The sequence below is a fragment of the Xyrauchen texanus genome, chromosome 10 (genome assembly GCF_025860055.1).
Source record: "Xyrauchen texanus isolate HMW12.3.18 chromosome 10, RBS_HiC_50CHRs, whole genome shotgun sequence".
NCBI classification, from domain to species: domain Eukaryota; kingdom Metazoa; phylum Chordata; class Actinopteri; order Cypriniformes; family Catostomidae; genus Xyrauchen; species Xyrauchen texanus.
In genome coordinates this window covers 38,392,138-38,409,006 of record NC_068285.1, presented here as the reverse complement: position 1 = coordinate 38,409,006, position 16,869 = coordinate 38,392,138, and the positions used below count along the sequence as shown (strand labels likewise).

General features: G+C 37.0%; 1 protein-coding gene across 1 annotated transcript in view; it reads left to right on the top strand.

The window, feature by feature from the left end:
- The first annotated feature begins 1,655 nt into the window (after positions 1 to 1,655).
- jarid2b (jumonji, AT rich interactive domain 2b) overlaps positions 1,656 to 16,869 on the top strand; it is a 148,503-nt gene continuing 133,289 nt past the window's right edge. Inside the window, exon 1 of the mRNA XM_052136285.1 lies at positions 1,656 to 2,256. Within this exon, the coding sequence (XP_051992245.1) occupies positions 2,212 to 2,256 (45 nt within the window). The 5' untranslated portion in view covers positions 1,656 to 2,211. The remainder of the gene's footprint in view (positions 2,257 to 16,869) is intronic.

The window sequence follows — 16,869 nt, the reverse complement described above, 5'->3', positions numbered from 1 at the left end:
TTTCACAAAAGCATTTGTCTTAAGATGGTTATTTATATCTTCAGCTTTAGTGTGTCAATAGGAAATATAAATGTTAAACTCCCAAACATTACTTTTGCAAATAGAAATTATTAGAACAGAAGAACAGGGAGCCCTGCAACTGATGTCATGGCCTCCACAAAGCCCCCAATGAACATCGTGTCAGTCTGGGATTACATGAAGAGACAGAAGCAATTGAGACTGAAGAACTGTGGAGAATTCTCCAAGAAGCTTGAAACATCCTAACTGCTAACAACCAAGATAAACTGTGTCTAGGTGTATCTAGTAGATTTGGTGCGGTTTTAAAGGCAAAGGTGGCCACACCGAATATTGATTTAGCTTTTTATGTTTACTGGACTTTGTATGATGTTAATTGATAAATTAAACTATTTATGCCATTATTTTTGAAGACATCCTCACAATGCAACATTTTTCACAAGTACCTAAAACTTTTGCACAGTACTGTATATATATTTATACAAACATCATCAATCAGGAAAAAGTCATCAAAAAGTTATACCACACAACCTCAACAAAAAAAATTCTAAATATCGGTCTTGAGGATCTAAAGGGGTCCTCTCTGATTTTTTAAAACATAAGAAATACAATGGCAACCTACATCTTGGTAAATTCACATGACTTTGATTTGATTGACAAAAGTTTTAAAAATATGAATCATATTTTATAACAATTGTTTCACAACTTATTTTTTTCAGGAAATATTAATACAAGATTATTCTGCACTGCCATTGCCAACATTTAATTTTTACAAGAATTTCAGCTTGGTTTTATTTTTTTTTTGTCTCTGAATGGTTACACCAAATGAAACTTTTGAAGGAAAAAAAGATAAAATCAAAATGACAGAACTCAGAAATTGAAAACATGTTTGTCATAGAAAATGTGTATTGCATTTTTTATGATTCTTTAAAATAATTTAATAGATCTGGACAAAACTAGCATCATGTCACTGACCCCTTTGTCAAATACCCATAAAAAAAGGGTATGAAGCTTAAAGACTGGCAACTAAGTGATTTAAGCAACAAATAATGCAATGGAGGTTAAAAAGTTAATTAAGAAGTAAATAAAAAATAAAACAGTCCTCGTACAACATTTAATTATTTTATTTTAATATTAATATTAAATAATATTTTAAACCTTCCACTGCTATTATGTGGGTATTATCAAGCCATATTGCAAAGTATTGAGCTAACTAATTTGTCAATTCTAAATTCTAAGAAAATGTGTAACAATTAGTAAAAAAAAAAAAATCAATTTGTTAGAAATAGGTCTACGCTACAGGGAAAAATATAAATAAATAAATAAATAGACCGCGTGCTTATTTCCCCACAGACATTTCCAGAGAGCCAGATAAGTATCTTATAAAGGGCGCAGTGACAATTCTCATAACTACATAAAACATGTTTAAAAAATGGAAAGTGTATCTTTTAACTGTCTTGTATGTCTCAAGATTAGCAGGAAATGTTAATTCATCCCCTCTTCACATAACATCGATGTTGATTGAATGGGTCATTCTGAAACAAAGTAACTCTAAAAAAGTTTTCTGTTCGTGTTTCCACAAGGAGGATCATTTTGAGATGGTCCCTAAAGGACGGTAGTCCTTTTAAAGTTACCGCTGAGCGTGCTGTTGGGTGTGATAGGCTACTCGAAGAAAGAAGCTTCGCCTTGTGTTCAGATGAGCCCGTGGTGCTGCTGGAGAGTTCACTCATCGTCTGCTAGCTCCAGCCAAAACGGACCACGAACCCCTTTTCATTTTTTTTTACATTTTATTTATTTCATCCCACCATCGGATACACCTTTCAGAAAACAAGATGTAACGCACCAGCGAGCATTTACATCAACAACACACGAGTAAGCCGTCACGTTTTAAAGAGCCGGGATGAACATCAGATGGCTTTTTTAATGATGGAAGTTATTTTGGCGAATGGATTTTAACTATGGTATACCGATGTGATTTTTTACTTGCCTTTTACCCTCGGTGATGGATCCCTGGTTTGGGGAATATCGGTAATTCCTAGATTCTAATAGGAATCGGCAGCGATCGAAGAGGGAATTCTGCACAGCAAAGCAAACTGCAGGGGATTTAAATCGCTTTGCTCCAGGAAAAGAAGAGTGGCAGGAAGAAAATTCATGTGGCGATTCTCTCCGTAACAACAAATCATTTTGGATTGCAGAATGAGCAAGGAAAGACCTAAGAGGAATATCATACAAAAGAAATACGTGAGTATTGGTCGTTTATATCTGGGTGATCTTAAGTTTGTTCGATGGTCTGCTCATGTGGCGATGTAAATGCCTAAACTTTGATTGGCTAATGGCTCTTGTTGTCTTTCGTCTGGGTTTTGAAACATAGCGTAAATACAAATAATTGTGTTAAAAATAATTGGTATGGATTATCGGTGTAGTTCCATTTACACCCATTTTGCCCCGGTATCTCCATTCAGATGTTTCTATTTTGCACGACAGATGTTAGTTCCCAGAACTCGGTGAAATCGGTTACATTGTAGCGCTGGATGTGTTTTGTTTTGTCCTGTTGTTGTTGAACTCAAACTCCGATGTTACTACATAGTTTTGACCAGAATGGCTTTGTTTGCTCTTCAGTGTTTCCGTCTCAAAGCCGCTAGGATAGCCATATCGCCCTTTCCTTTATTCCGGCATTTAATTTCCCCAAACTGAAAAGCCTACCGTGAAGCTGCAGGAATATGGATAGCAAATGCAACTATCTTGAATGTAACTAGTACTTCTTGAGACGTACGGCAAGTGTGAGCACGTTAACGTTTTCAAAACTACTGGGTAAAGTATTTCCCCTGCACTTGACGACTGAAAATACTTTAGATGTTGACAGTCTTAATTTCAAGTAGGCTACAGATGTTGGACAGGAGGAGGTCGTGCTTCAGAATTGTGGATATTACTGTGCCTGAATATCAACGCCGTTTGATTTTTTTTTTTTTTTTTGCCCTTTTCTCTCAATTTCGAAAATGATTTGCGAGATTTGTGCTTTAAGCAGACAAAAAAACCCTAATGCTAGTCGTTTGAGATATTTGAGAACGATTATGTCATTTAAAATAGGTATCCAGTCGCATTGCAGAGTAAAGGAAAGAGACCATTTTACCATCTTGGGGCCGATTGGTTAGTGAGCCGGTGAACTTAACGGAGATGAGGGAGGGGGAGGACTGGATATGGTGCAGTCTCTCTTGAACTTTTCTGGTCGGTGATTTACACTCCTCAAGAGCGGAATAAAGCAAGACTAGCATAACAAAAGCCCGAGTCTCCTCAGAGACAACACGACCAAACCTCGTGAACCATCAAAGAAAGCACTGACTCTTAACCCGACTTTGCCAGGCTCTTTACCTGTAGTTGACGTGGGCTTCTGTCGTCGTCGTAGTAGTTTGGAAAACTGCTGTTACGTCCTTCAGCTCGCATAATCTTGTTTTAGATTCTTCTCAGACGAAGCAGGCGCGGAGAAATAATTTCCCGCCGCTGGCACGTGAAAGGCACCCAATCTTGTCTGCTGCGTGAGTAGGCTCGTCACGTGCCCCTAGATTGAGCTTTTTTTTTTCCACCCAGGAGCCACATTCGATTGGAAAACGACGTTCGAACGCTTGCCTTGCTCTTACAATCAATTGTTTGATTCAAATTTATTCCGTTGTTATTTTTTAATTGCCCCTAGTCATGAGCAACAGGTTAGGAGTGAAACGAGCGTTGCGAGGGCATGTGATGACGCAACACGGGGACCGTTTCCACGCGCATAAGGCCTATCGGCTGTTCTCGAGCTCCGAGACATGTTGTTTTCCATAAAGATGCTGGGAAGTGTCTGTCTCTTTGTACTTTAGTTCTACAGTAACTAGAATGCAACGTCTCATTGCGTCACAGTAGCTGGTAAAGGTGTGTCGCAGAACTTTGATGTGGCGAGTTGTAATTCCTGAGTAGACCGGTTGAGTTTAACTTAAACACAGTGACTTAAACTGTTTAAGTCACTGTATTACTAAATAAAATAAAAAAAACATAAGCCTCTAGCATATACATTTGATTTAGTGTTGTGCAGTCATGAATTTCATCATAGCATTGCCATTCTTTTTTTGTGTTTTTGCACTCTTCTACATAGATGTCTGCTTAATGCGTTATTATATTATTGCGAAGTACTCTCAAAGCTAAGCAAATATTGACCATGTGGTTTGTTTATGACCAATGATGTTTCTTTCAAACAAACCTTTTAATATATAAAATGTTCCCATAGTAATGGAAACCCCCCAAAATATCAGGGAACATTATACATGTATATCTTATGTCAATATACATGTTTTTAGCTTTGCTCTGCTCAAAAACATTTAATTGGCTAGAAATTGCTCTATAGTGTGCAATCTCTTTAAAACGATGTTTAAAAATTCTTTAGTCCTTAATGAGAAAAGAATGTGTCACAAGTTTTGGGAATCCATACATGAATCGTTTGATACTGTATATATCAATTTCGATTTTTGTTAAGGATCTCAAAAATATACTTTGAGCTGCTCAGCATGAAAAGGTGAATTATTGTTTATGTATATATGGTCATATACCTGATAATGGTCTTTTCTGGCCTGTCCTGAAAACTTATAAATATTCTCATGGTGTCAGGGTCATGATCCTGTGCTTAGGTTGTGTGGAATGGACCTGAACTGTTCAGAACATTCAAGTCACATCTGTGCAGTGCAGGCTGCTGTGGTAAAATCTGGTCAGCCAAACAACAAAAACAACCTAAAGGATCTGTCCCCTGGGCCTACACAACTCTTGGCCCCCTGGATTCAGCCTCCGCTTAATTAGCGTAAGACAATTATACATGCTTGGCCTAACCATATCCCCTGGAACATGAGTGCAAGGGTTTTTTTTCTTTCTCCTTCACATTTGCTGTGCATATTATTAAAATTAATTTAGTGGAATAACAAGAGAATGAAGAAAAAAAAAATATGATAATAGATTTTAATAAGAGCAAACAAGGAAACGTAATTAGACCATCTCTGATTGATAGACATGTGTGAAAAGCAGAAGGGGGGTGAGTAGGTGCTTCTGTTTTCAGAAGAACTGTAATGGCTTCTCTCAACAAGGCCATCCTGTCACACTCTGAAGCAGCTTCTCGGTATAATTCTTTTTGAGGGCTGTTTTTATAGAGCAAAGGCTTGCACCAGTTTTGATTTCAGACTTTGGCTAATGAATGCAGTCGGAGCTCTCGCTTGTTTTCTTGTTCTGTTGAAGTGAACATGGCACATGATGTGGGGGGAACGGGGGTTACCCATGGCTATTCTTTCTCCCTCGTTCTCTCTCTCCCTTGCGCTCTCTCTCCGGCCCCAGCTGGGGTCGGACCCTGATTCATAGACGTGTGGTGAGATGGGCACAGCTGCTGTAGGGGCCTTTACAAATGTAAAGAAGCTGTCAGTGTTTGTTTCATCAGGCATACAACTGATGAGGGCCAAGTTGAAAAATCCACTGCAGTGTGTGGCGCACAAAAAAACCTGGAAACAAAAATAGAGAGTGAGTACAAGGCTCACGAGCACTCCCTCTGACCCCTTCCCCTGCTCGAAGTCTTCCAGCTTTACAATGCTAATGTTGGCACCTCGTCCATTTGTGAGGAGAAAGCTATGAGGCTCAGCATGCGTGTGTGAGATTGCACGTTTGGGTTTCAGCATCTGCCGTTAGTGCCATTGTACTTCATTTAATCCTGTGTTTAAATGCAATTTTTTTTCTGTTTTCTTTTTCTTTCTTTTTTAAGTGACATGGCAAAATTCATTGAGACCTCAGGATGCCAGCTGTTTTAAAAGGTCTGATTTAATTTTGTCGATTTAAGTTAGTAAGGATTATGTTTGTTTGAGTTAACCTCCCTAAGACTCTTCTTGATATCAGCATAGAATAAACATTGGACTGAACTTTGCATACATTTTGCTGATGGCAGTATGATGACAATTCTGCTTTGGATAAAAATTTTAAGGGAAACACTGCCTCAAGTTGCCACTATCGTTTATATCAGTAGTATTGAGTTAGTTAATTAGCAGTGATTTGCTTACTTGATTACTTGATGAACTGTCTCACAAATATGCTTGTTGTAATTGTAATGCACCTGACATAGCATAATTTTAAATGCATGCAGGTCTTTTAGGGTGGCAGTCTTTTCACATTGATGACATATGTGGCCCATTAACAAACATGAGCTTGTACAGTCAAAGCTAAAAAGATCTGAACTAAAGTTGAATGCCTATAAAGTTAATCTAGCAGATCCGTTATCTCAGTGGCTCTGAATGTTCTCTAAAACCTGCAGAATTGTTATGTTTCCAAGGCAAATGGAATTTTATTTTCTCATATTTGACTGTTTTAGTGTCAGCGTGTTATTTGAAGGCCTTTTACAGTGTTCACAGCATTTCAAAATATAAATGTAATTCCCTGGCTTGTATTTGCAAAACGGCAATGGTGGTTTGCATATATCTGAATGCAAACATGCCAGATCACTTGAACAGCAATAAGCTGGCAAGAGCGGCCCTTCATTAATTTTTAATTTTTCCCTTTTATTTTGTCTTTCACATGGTGAGTTTCTTGAAGCAGCTAGCTGTAGTCCTTTGCCAAATGACAAAGCTCCTTTGCAGGCATGGCTGAGTGTGCAGCTCTTGCATTTAGTCTTTATGGCTGTTACGTCACTGATTTGGTGCTTTACGCAATGTGACCTTTTGCTTATCGACCTTTGCTATCATACCAGAACCAGTGTGCACAAGCGCCGAGCTCCTTGGTCAGTATATGACATACATCGCCATTTCATCTGGACCATGTCCATTGAACCAACTTTCCTGTTTCCATTTTAATATAGATAGTTCAACTCAAAACAAGTTCAACGCAATTAAAAGCATTTTTGTTATTCTTTTGATTACCACAAAAAAAAAGACTTGTCCCCATTTTAATAATAATAATAATAAAAACAATTGTTACAATAAGGGCCAAAACATTATTTATGCCAGTAAGCGAATGCAGACGTATCTTGCACTGCAACTTCAATTTTACGTGTTGTTGCATACTGAAATGTGTCAGAATGAGGTGCTAGAGCAAGATTAATGTGGCCTGTCCACTTCATGGCTGAGCAACAGTTTGAAGAGAATATTGCTGAGCTATTAAGTTAAAGTCAGTATATTTATAGCATGATACCTGATTAATAACACAACCAGTTTAATGGCACAGATGTTTGAAGGTAGCTCTTTCGTCCCCTTTGTTTCCTTGAGCTTTGTTCCCACCACAGTAATGCAAAAATCCACGTTAAGCATGTTCAACCTTACTGTAATGTGGTGGCCAAGCACTTCTGCATTCAGTTTCTTGATTGGAGTATGTTTCACGTTCTTGAGTAGAGTATGTTTCGTCCTTAAGGCATTTGCAATGGAAGTAACTTTGGCCAGTCCATAAATATTGAAATGTACACAGTTTCAAGAATGACGAAGTTTACCAGATTATAGAGTTTACCGCAGCTACGTTGCCATGACTAAGGAAGTGATTAAATCAATTATGTTTTGTGGTAATCAATATTATACCACAAATGTGGTTCATTTGAGCTAAACTTGTATTGAACCCCATTTTAAAGTGAGAACTGTATCCTTAAAAACTATCCTAGCCTCAGGAAGTTTTATAGCGAGTTCCTGATGTTCACTACTTTCTTCTGTATTGATCTATTTGTTGTGTCCTTATACCAGAGCAATTTCAGAATTGGTATATACAGTATAAGGTGTATAATGATTTGTTCCTCTTTAAGTTGTATTTCCAGACACACTCTTTCGGTTCCTTTTAGCTTTTTTTGTCTTGCTTGCACTTGGCTCAATGCAGGGTATCCTCGCTGATGTTGTCGTAAATGCTGACATGCGGCCAAGACATGGCAGCACCAGGCAGAACTCTTGGCAGTGTACTTCCCTTTCACAACTGTTCATCTCTGTGATGCTGACAAACCGCTCTGTTCTCTGGAGGTGTTTTTGCCTTTTCCTCTGTCTGCTTTTTATGTATTATTGTGCCATAAGTCTTCAAAATTGCTGTTTATCTTCATAACTATTCCAGATACTCTAATAAGGTGTCGAATCGAACCGACTGTACATTGAGAATACAGCCATATTGAAAACATTTGCTGTAATAAGGAAGTGGCTTATCCTTAAACTGTAATATTATCAGGCTCTTTAAAATCAGCCTATGTGGTTTTCATGTGAGAGTGTGTGTAATCTATAGAGACTGGGATAATTTTATTTGGAAGACCTCCTTTTAAAGTGAAGTAATGTAAGTGTCTTTGAGTACGGTAACTATCTTGTAAGAAGATTTGTAATTCAGTGCTGCATCTCTCATTAGCTGGCGAAATGCATGCCACTGGGAGCCATGTGGCAGCTTTTGTGCAAGTTCAGCTGACTGAGTAGAGGCCAGTGGGGCTTTTCAAAGGCCTGACACACGGGTTAGATGGTTTGTTTAGCATTAAGGGCAACAACAAGACATGCAGTTGTAAAGTGTTGGACTTGCCGTGACAGAGCAGTTGTATATTCTTGCACAATACTAATATTTGATGAATAAGAAATGTCAGACCAGTAAACCCAAGGCAACATAAGGCATAATTAATAATGAAATATTTACACTGTGTGTGTTTAGCTCTGTATATATTAATGCCCAACCGTTTTATAATATCGGCCTTTCACAGAAATATCGTATCGGCATATATGTTTTCTGATATGCTCAGATATAATTATTATTTTTTTTAATATAATGCAGAAATCAATGCTTGGGTGATTTAGAATTGGTGTATTGGTGTACCAGGAGAGCACACACTGACACCATTGTTTGCAGAGCTGAATTGACGGTGGTTCTGCAGACAGGGCAGAGTTTAGCGGTACAGAGTTAAGTAGTGTCTTTTTGGAAAGTTGCTAACTAGTTTGTGAATTACATATTGAAAAGTTAATAAACAATGACTCCAGTTTCTCTCAGACAACCATGTCACTCAAGTTTATCACATCTGTTTGCTGTTAGCCAACTATATTTTGTCAATGCAGTCAATAACGTAGCAGATTGAAAGGCAAACATCAGAGCATCTTTTTGCAGCTCAGCAGACAACGATTCGATGGTGGTTTGTGTCTGTTGAGTGTTGATTCCATTCTACGTTATTACCTAGTTGGTGAGACAGAATGCTGAATAGTAAATAAACAACGTCTATCTCTGAGACAACAAGCTTATAGCTTACTAGCTAACCACGTATCTACATTCATACCTTGTCAGCTGAGTGGTAGCTAATGTGTAAACGTGTATTTACCGAACTGATTCGTTCAGGATTCGCAGTTTGGTACCCCCTTGAACCGAACAATTCCAGTCATTGCATTTACAAAATGTAATATTTAAATGTCTGGTTCTCCACCGGAATACGAAGTAACACCACTGCCACTGTTTATCTCGACTCGGCAGCAACGAACCTTGAGTAATTGTTTGTGACTGTTTTGTTATACATTAACAGTGAAATATTGCTGAAGATGTTTTGGTAAGCAAGAAAACTGTACTTTAGTACAATTTGGAGGTACTTGTACATTACTTGAGTATTACCATGGCATTTTCTATTACTTTATATTTTCACTCCTCCTACATTTCAGAGGGAAATATTGTACTTTTTCCAATGTTGAAAATGTATAATAATAATAATGTCAAAAATTCTTCTAAAAAATATTTGTTTAAGAAAGCAGCCTTCTGAGTACCTTTTTATAGTCATATCGGTGCACAGTCCACATAGAAAAGGTTTGTTTTCATTTCAACTCAAGAATTCAGCCAACATATTGGTATTCTGTGAATTTTCCCCCTCTAAAATCAGTAATGGTCTCACAAATCCCATATTGGTTGGGCTCTAGTCTGTATACAACATTAATAATTTGTTTGGTGGCTGATCGGGCTTTCGGCTCTGTGCTTGATTGGTACTCTCTGCCAGCTGGATTCGCTTTGTTGGTAGTTTTGATTTCCAGTGCCATTGGAAGCTTTGGGAACAGTCACTGCTTGTATCTCGAGCAGCTGGAGCTTTATGCATGTTAACTCATTCCCTCATCTTTACATCAATGTGACTGAGTATTTTAATGCTTGCTGATGCAACGATTGTGAATTTAAGTCTTCAGAGTCTGGAACTTTCCACACTGATGCTTGTTTTTAAAAAAAATAAAAATAATTGAAATATTATTCCTTCAAGTGTGTCATAGACAGGTTTGGGGAGTAATGAAATGCATGTAACAGGATTATGTATTTAAAATACAAAATATAAGTAATTGTATTCCACTACAGTTACAATGTAAATCATTTGTATTTAGAATACAGGTACATTCAGAAAGTATTTTGATTACTGAAGAGATTACTTTGCATTTTATTGTCATTTGTTTCATGTAATGTTTAGTTCTTTTAAGATGGAAAACATTTATACATATAAATTATGCGATATAAAGTACATTTGAACAGCGGTGAAACGCTTTATGATGTTACATTCATACGAGCAGACAGAGAAGTAAGTTTGAAGTTTAGAGAAGAAGAAATAGAAATAAACCTTGTGTAAATTGTCAGCTTTATGCTAAGCTAAAATACTATTTCTAGCCATTTTACATGCACACGTTACCAGACACGATCATATTTTTTTTATCAAGAAAATTCTCGTTGGATCATAATTTATTTTATTCTAGTAAGATCTTTGATATTATTAAAAATCATATTCTTGATAATAATTTTAGTTTTCCTGTAAAAATATAAAATCCTTTATACAAGATCAATTTGATTGATCTTGTTTTAGAAACAACACTGCATAAGATATTTAGGTTTTTCAGAGAATGTATTTTTAACATGTGTATTTTTTCTTAATGAGTTTTTATAGTCGAAACAAGTGAAAAAATATATCTGTGCTGAAGGAGTAATCCAAATTATTTAGAATACGTTGTTGACCTTGAGTAATCTAACAGAATACGTTATAAATTACATTTTACATCATGTATTTTAAAATCTTTAGTGGAATACATTTCAAAAGTAACCTCCCAACCCTGGTCATAGATTTTGCAAGATCATGGTGTGGGACACCAGTTTCTGTTTAACACAGTATTATGCACTGAAAAGCAAGCCTGCCCGTGTATCAAATGGCAGTCTCTTCTTTAACTCCTAAAACCTTCACAGTCAAGGACAAATTTGACAGGATCCAGATAATATCATTGAATCCAGTTCCAGACAGAATTTCAGCGTGTTGGCTAATGGTGCCGTTAGCTGTATAAAGTGATCTGAATTTCAATCACTTTTACAGCACAATAAGCTCATCAAAGTCATTGGCTCCGGTCGTCTTGGCACACGGCTCACATACATTTACAAGCAACTTGCCCAATTCTCAAATTTAGTCTCAGGTTGGAAATTAGATATTCTAAATTAACTGTGTTAATTTGACACTGAAATTCCATAATTACACAGAAGAAACAATCACTTAAATAGTAAATACAATTGTAACTATGATTTAATGTTACCATAGTGACTACAAAAGTATAAAGAACATGAATGCACATGCACTATGCCATTACAGGGGCCTAGCAACAATGTTTCCATAGTAACCCCCCCAGTGCCAGAACACAGCGCCTCGCCTTTTTTTTGAATCGGCACTTGAGTGTCTCAAAATAGTGGTGCTCTGCAAATGCTGAGAGCTCATAATGAGCTCCGGGTGCTTTGGAGAAGATAGAACAAGCTTCTTAACTCACTCATGAATCAGATATTTCAACAAATACACAAGTGCCTTTTTGGAAGATACAGACAAAGCAAAATGGCTCAATAACCAGGCATTTGAAGAATGATGGGTGTCCAAAGCCAGAGCGTTTAGCTGGCTTTTGGTTTGCGATCCATCTGTGAATTTCCTGTTTAATGGGGCCCATTCACACACAAATGCACATGTGCATGCTTGCTATAAATTGAGTCCTACTCACATGGTAGTATCAGTGTGCAAAATACATTTTTATTTTTATGCTAGTACTCAACAGAATGGTTGGGCTGATATTGATCTTACTGCTGATTTAGCCCAGACTGCTATTTTATTGGCAGCATTTGTTGGCTGTCTGTCTGCGAGCAAGCGCCTTTTTTCTGTCTTTCCTCTTTTATCATCTCTGTACTGCTCTAATGCTCTCTGAGTGCAGTACTTAAATCACTTGATTTTTTTATATTGTATTTTTTGTTTCAGTGGGTGTTCCATTTAAGCAAGATTGTATTTGCACGTTTGTTGGCCTGCATTTGAAGGTTGTAGCGTTTTACAGGGTTCCCACATGTCCTGGAAAACCTGGAATTCTGCAGGGCAGTTTTCCAGAAATTGAAAAGTCATTGACAATTAGAAAAATACCTAAATGTCCTGGAAAATAATAATTAGTTCTAGAAAATATTTTGGTATAACTGTTTGTGCTATATGTACAAAAATATAGTAACCGTTCAGACTTGGGATGGTTGTCAAATACACACATTTGTATAATTTTTTCACTGCTGACGGCTTCACAGTGTGAAACAAAATCAATAGTTGACTATCATGAAGGAAGCCCTGTCACGTATATTCAATGACGTTGGTCAGACTGCTGAATTGGTTTTTAAATGAATTCACATCCGGAACTGGTAGTGTGGTGATGCAGCCTTTACATTTAGGGATATTAATTCATTTGTAATAATTCAATGATCGAAGTCTGCTTATACCACATGTAGGGCCCTTTGATTTCCACAGTGTGGAAAACATGGATGGAGTTTCTAAATCCCATCATAAAAATGGCATTAGCTATAAAACATGTAATGTCAAGGAATTTGACACAGAATTCGGAATGAAAGATTGAAACGAATGCACAATTAATAAAATGAATATCGCAATATGTCCTTGTGTCATTATTTAACTGCAAAATTATGCAATTTAATTGAATAAAAATATAATTTGCATGTGTTGCTCACTTTAAAATGAATTTGGGAAGCCGGCCGCTCATACACTAAAAACACTGTATCATGATCATTGTGTGTGTGTGTGTGTGTGTGTGTGTGTGTGTGTGTGGGTGTGTGTGTGTTTGCGTGTGCACTAAATGACGGAGAGCAGAGCATTCTGAAGCACGCAGCTCATACAGACTATATATTTAATTAAATCACAGCTTTTTGGGGTTTAATAATCACACTGGGCCATTTAGCAAATTGCTTATCCAGAGGTGAGAAACTATTAAGAAACTAACCAAATATATTACTATTGTATAGATGTGTAATTAAATGTAATTAAATATTAATAATAATAAAGCATTATCTCACATTTGTGTTGAGGATTTTGTATAAAAGCACTTCATTTGATAAAAATAATGCAATGTTATGGTGAAAATTTTAATTTGATTAAAGTTTTAATTACTTAATTTGACACCATTTTGATAATACAAGTTCAACTGTCAAAACAGAATTCAGAAAAAAATAACCACCTGGTAACCACAATATACATCATGTGTTTTTGCTTAAATATTACAACCACAATCCGTTTTTATATGGCAGTGCTGATGAGGCTCCATCCATTTCAGGTGAGCCACATCAAACACTGCCCCAATGAGGCTTATTAATTAAGCATCTCTTCTCTTCTCCAGCCCAACTCATGAGCCTGGCTGATGGATAGCCCTTAGAGGTGAGGCAACGATGACGAGAGGGAGGAGCAGGTCATTCCACCACAAGCATATTAATGTCCTGGAAAATTGTGCCTTGAAAAGTGTGGGAACCCTGTTTAACTGCTTGCTGGTCAAGGTTCGAATTATGGGGGTTGTGATCCTAACAATTAAGGCTTGAACCCTACCTCAAAGGGAATCGAATCAGAGTACATTCGCCAAACAGTTTTGGTTCTCCATATAAGGAATGTTTCAACTGCGTTTCAAACTATTTCAGTGAGCTACCCGCAAAGGACTAAAGGATAAGTTGGTCAGAGAGCAAACTTTGACATGGCGCCAAATAGATACTTCATTAATTACTTAGATAAAACAGATTTATAACAAAAAATTAAAAAATGGTTTGTTGACATTGAAAGATTATTAATGTTTTGGATACATTTCGGATAAAAATCTGATAAAGGGCTGCCAAAATACAATTTAGTTTGCACAAGACTAACAGTTTGCACACTGAAAATTACCTGTAGACATATAGATAAATTGGTGTCCCCCTAAAGTCATATAATTCTCACACTGCTGCCGGTGTGACTTCAAGACGGACTGGCAGGAACAAAGGTGAAGTTGGCTGGCTGATGGGCTGACAGATTTATGAGCAAATGAATATTATAGAATGTTGCTTCTGACATGGTAATTGCAGTAATATTGAGTGACAGCATCATATTTCCAGTAAGCATGTTTTAATGTACACACACAAGGTAGAATTTACAGATTTAGTCAGCCTTTTATTTAAATCCTCTAATTTAGCTGGAACGAATGGCGTCAAATTTTTGTGTCAAATTAGTCATATTCTCATGTTAAGCGTCTTTGAAGGAGCAGAGATTCTCTGCTGGCTTCTTCCTGTGGAAAGTCTATGTGACAGACACGTGTGAAGAGAAAAGATTGATTTGTTTTTCTGCCTCCTCATTCATGCACATATGTGGGAAATCACCCAATTTTTGGCCTTTTCACGTCCGCAACTATTATTATTTACTCATCTCGTTTCAAAAATAACACAATGTTTTTGTTTTATTTTTTCAATAATTTTTTTTTTTTTTTTGCATTCTGTAGTTTTGAATCACCCTCTTCCCCTCACCAAACCGCATTCACCGAATGTAACAGGGTTCCCAAACTTTTTTTACATGAATTGTCATTTTGATGACATTTACAGTAATTTGTAATTACGAATGAGGACAATCTGTAAAATCATATTGATTCAGGATGATTAATGAATAATTTACCATTCAGTGAATCAATATAGTGCATCTCACACTACTTATTAGTGATGAATAAGAATTCTTGGCTGAAACTGAAAATTCAGGACACAGTGGGCTAAAAACCCATTAAAAAAATTATAATTATAATAATTATTATTATTAATAATATTTATATGATTACCGAAAACCCCAAATAATATTTTTATGCCAAAATCTGCAGAAAAATTGGAATTGGACAAACTTTCAGTACATGCATATTACTAATATTAGCTGACATTTAAATTTGAAGCCTAAATTTTTAGCTTTCCCATTCACTGTTAGTTGGGCTTTTGTAATAAGTAGTCATGTGTAATAGGATTAGGAGACCACAAGGGGGTGAAATAGTATTTACTGAAGCCGATTACGCTCCGTACGAGAAGCACAGCATCAGAGGTAGGACAAGGCAGAGGTATCACACAAGAAATGTTGAATACGGTACAGGTGGCAGCCCAAAGTTGAGAATAGTCACGCTACGCACAAACGTTACGAAGGTTTTTGTACTTCAGGAATGAACAAAGTGAAGTTTGAGTTTGCAGGTTAGTGTATGATACTCTTGTAATTACGCAAACTGAAGTGATAAGACATGGCGACATTTGTTATGCAATTTCTCTGCATTGTAGCCTTGAATAGGCTTCATTCAAGCTGTCTAACCAAAGAAAACTTGAACATGCATTGTGTAGGCTATATGAAAGATATATATACACAAAATATCATCTAGTGTTGGCTAGAGTAACTAATATATGTCCTTTGATTATGATTGGGATCAAATTTAATGGTTAACTATGTGAGTTGTGGTCTGTGGCACTGCAGAAATTTGAGAAGCCTCCAGTCATAGCTGGGCACTGTGACAGATGCCGAGCGGCGGCAGCAGTCTATGTACATACATAGAAAATAATTGTTTTAAAATATTCCATGTCATCAGCCAGGCATGTACGGTGTGCAACCCCCCCCCAACCACCTTTAAGTTGTCCTGCCTGGAAATTTTTCTGATTTGAAAACGTGAAAAAAGCCATCGATCCCAATTCTTCTCACAATTTTACTACTCACTTTCTTTTTTCCCTTTTTTTCACTCAGTGTTGTGTTAATCGCCCTTTACAGTGTCTTGCTGCTGACAGGCTGGGAAGAGAATAATTTGTCTGACAGTCACAGCAATCCATAAGGTGAAAATTATTTCTTAATTGCTGCGTTTTGAGCAGTGACCTGCTTGTGAGAATGAGTTTAGTTTGATCTGAAAAATGCCCTGAGCAAGCTTCTAACAGCTGGCTGTCTTTCTGAGACCCACATGGCCTAATCTATCCATAAAAAAAAGCAGGTTTAGTTGGATAATAAAATGCAGCGGATGCTTTTTCTTTTTCCTGAAGTGCATGAGTATGTGTGTTAAATAGGAGGCTTGCACATTCCTCTCTGAACAGTATGGATTTTCACTCTGCAGTGTGATAATTAATAGCTAATGTGTAGAGTATAGTCCCATGCATTTCCATTCATTTTACTTCACTTAATTACCCAGTGAAATGATATGAAGAGCAGTTTTCTTTCCTGTGTTGACGCATTTCCTATTTAAACAAGAAGTTTGGGTTTGACAAAACGAAGGCCTTGCCTTTAAAAAAACTAGTAGGCTTTAGTTGGACTACATCATAGCAATGATTTGCGACTGGCTAAGTCAGTGGCAGGTGTTATAAGACCTCCCCTTCTCATACTCATTCTAGAGTTCACTTGATTGGACAAAAATCTGTGTAGTGCAAACTCCGTCATAAGTTTTGTTATCATTTACGAAAACGCTAGAATATAGGCCTATAGGAAGGGCCCCTCGATAATCAAAACAAGCAAGTACTTGCGTTTGTCTTGCGTTTTATATTTCCTCGTCTTTAAACTGTAAACTTTTCAGCCACTTGTGTCAGCGCATGCTTGCAGTGCATGAAATGGTATGAAAGGAGTAA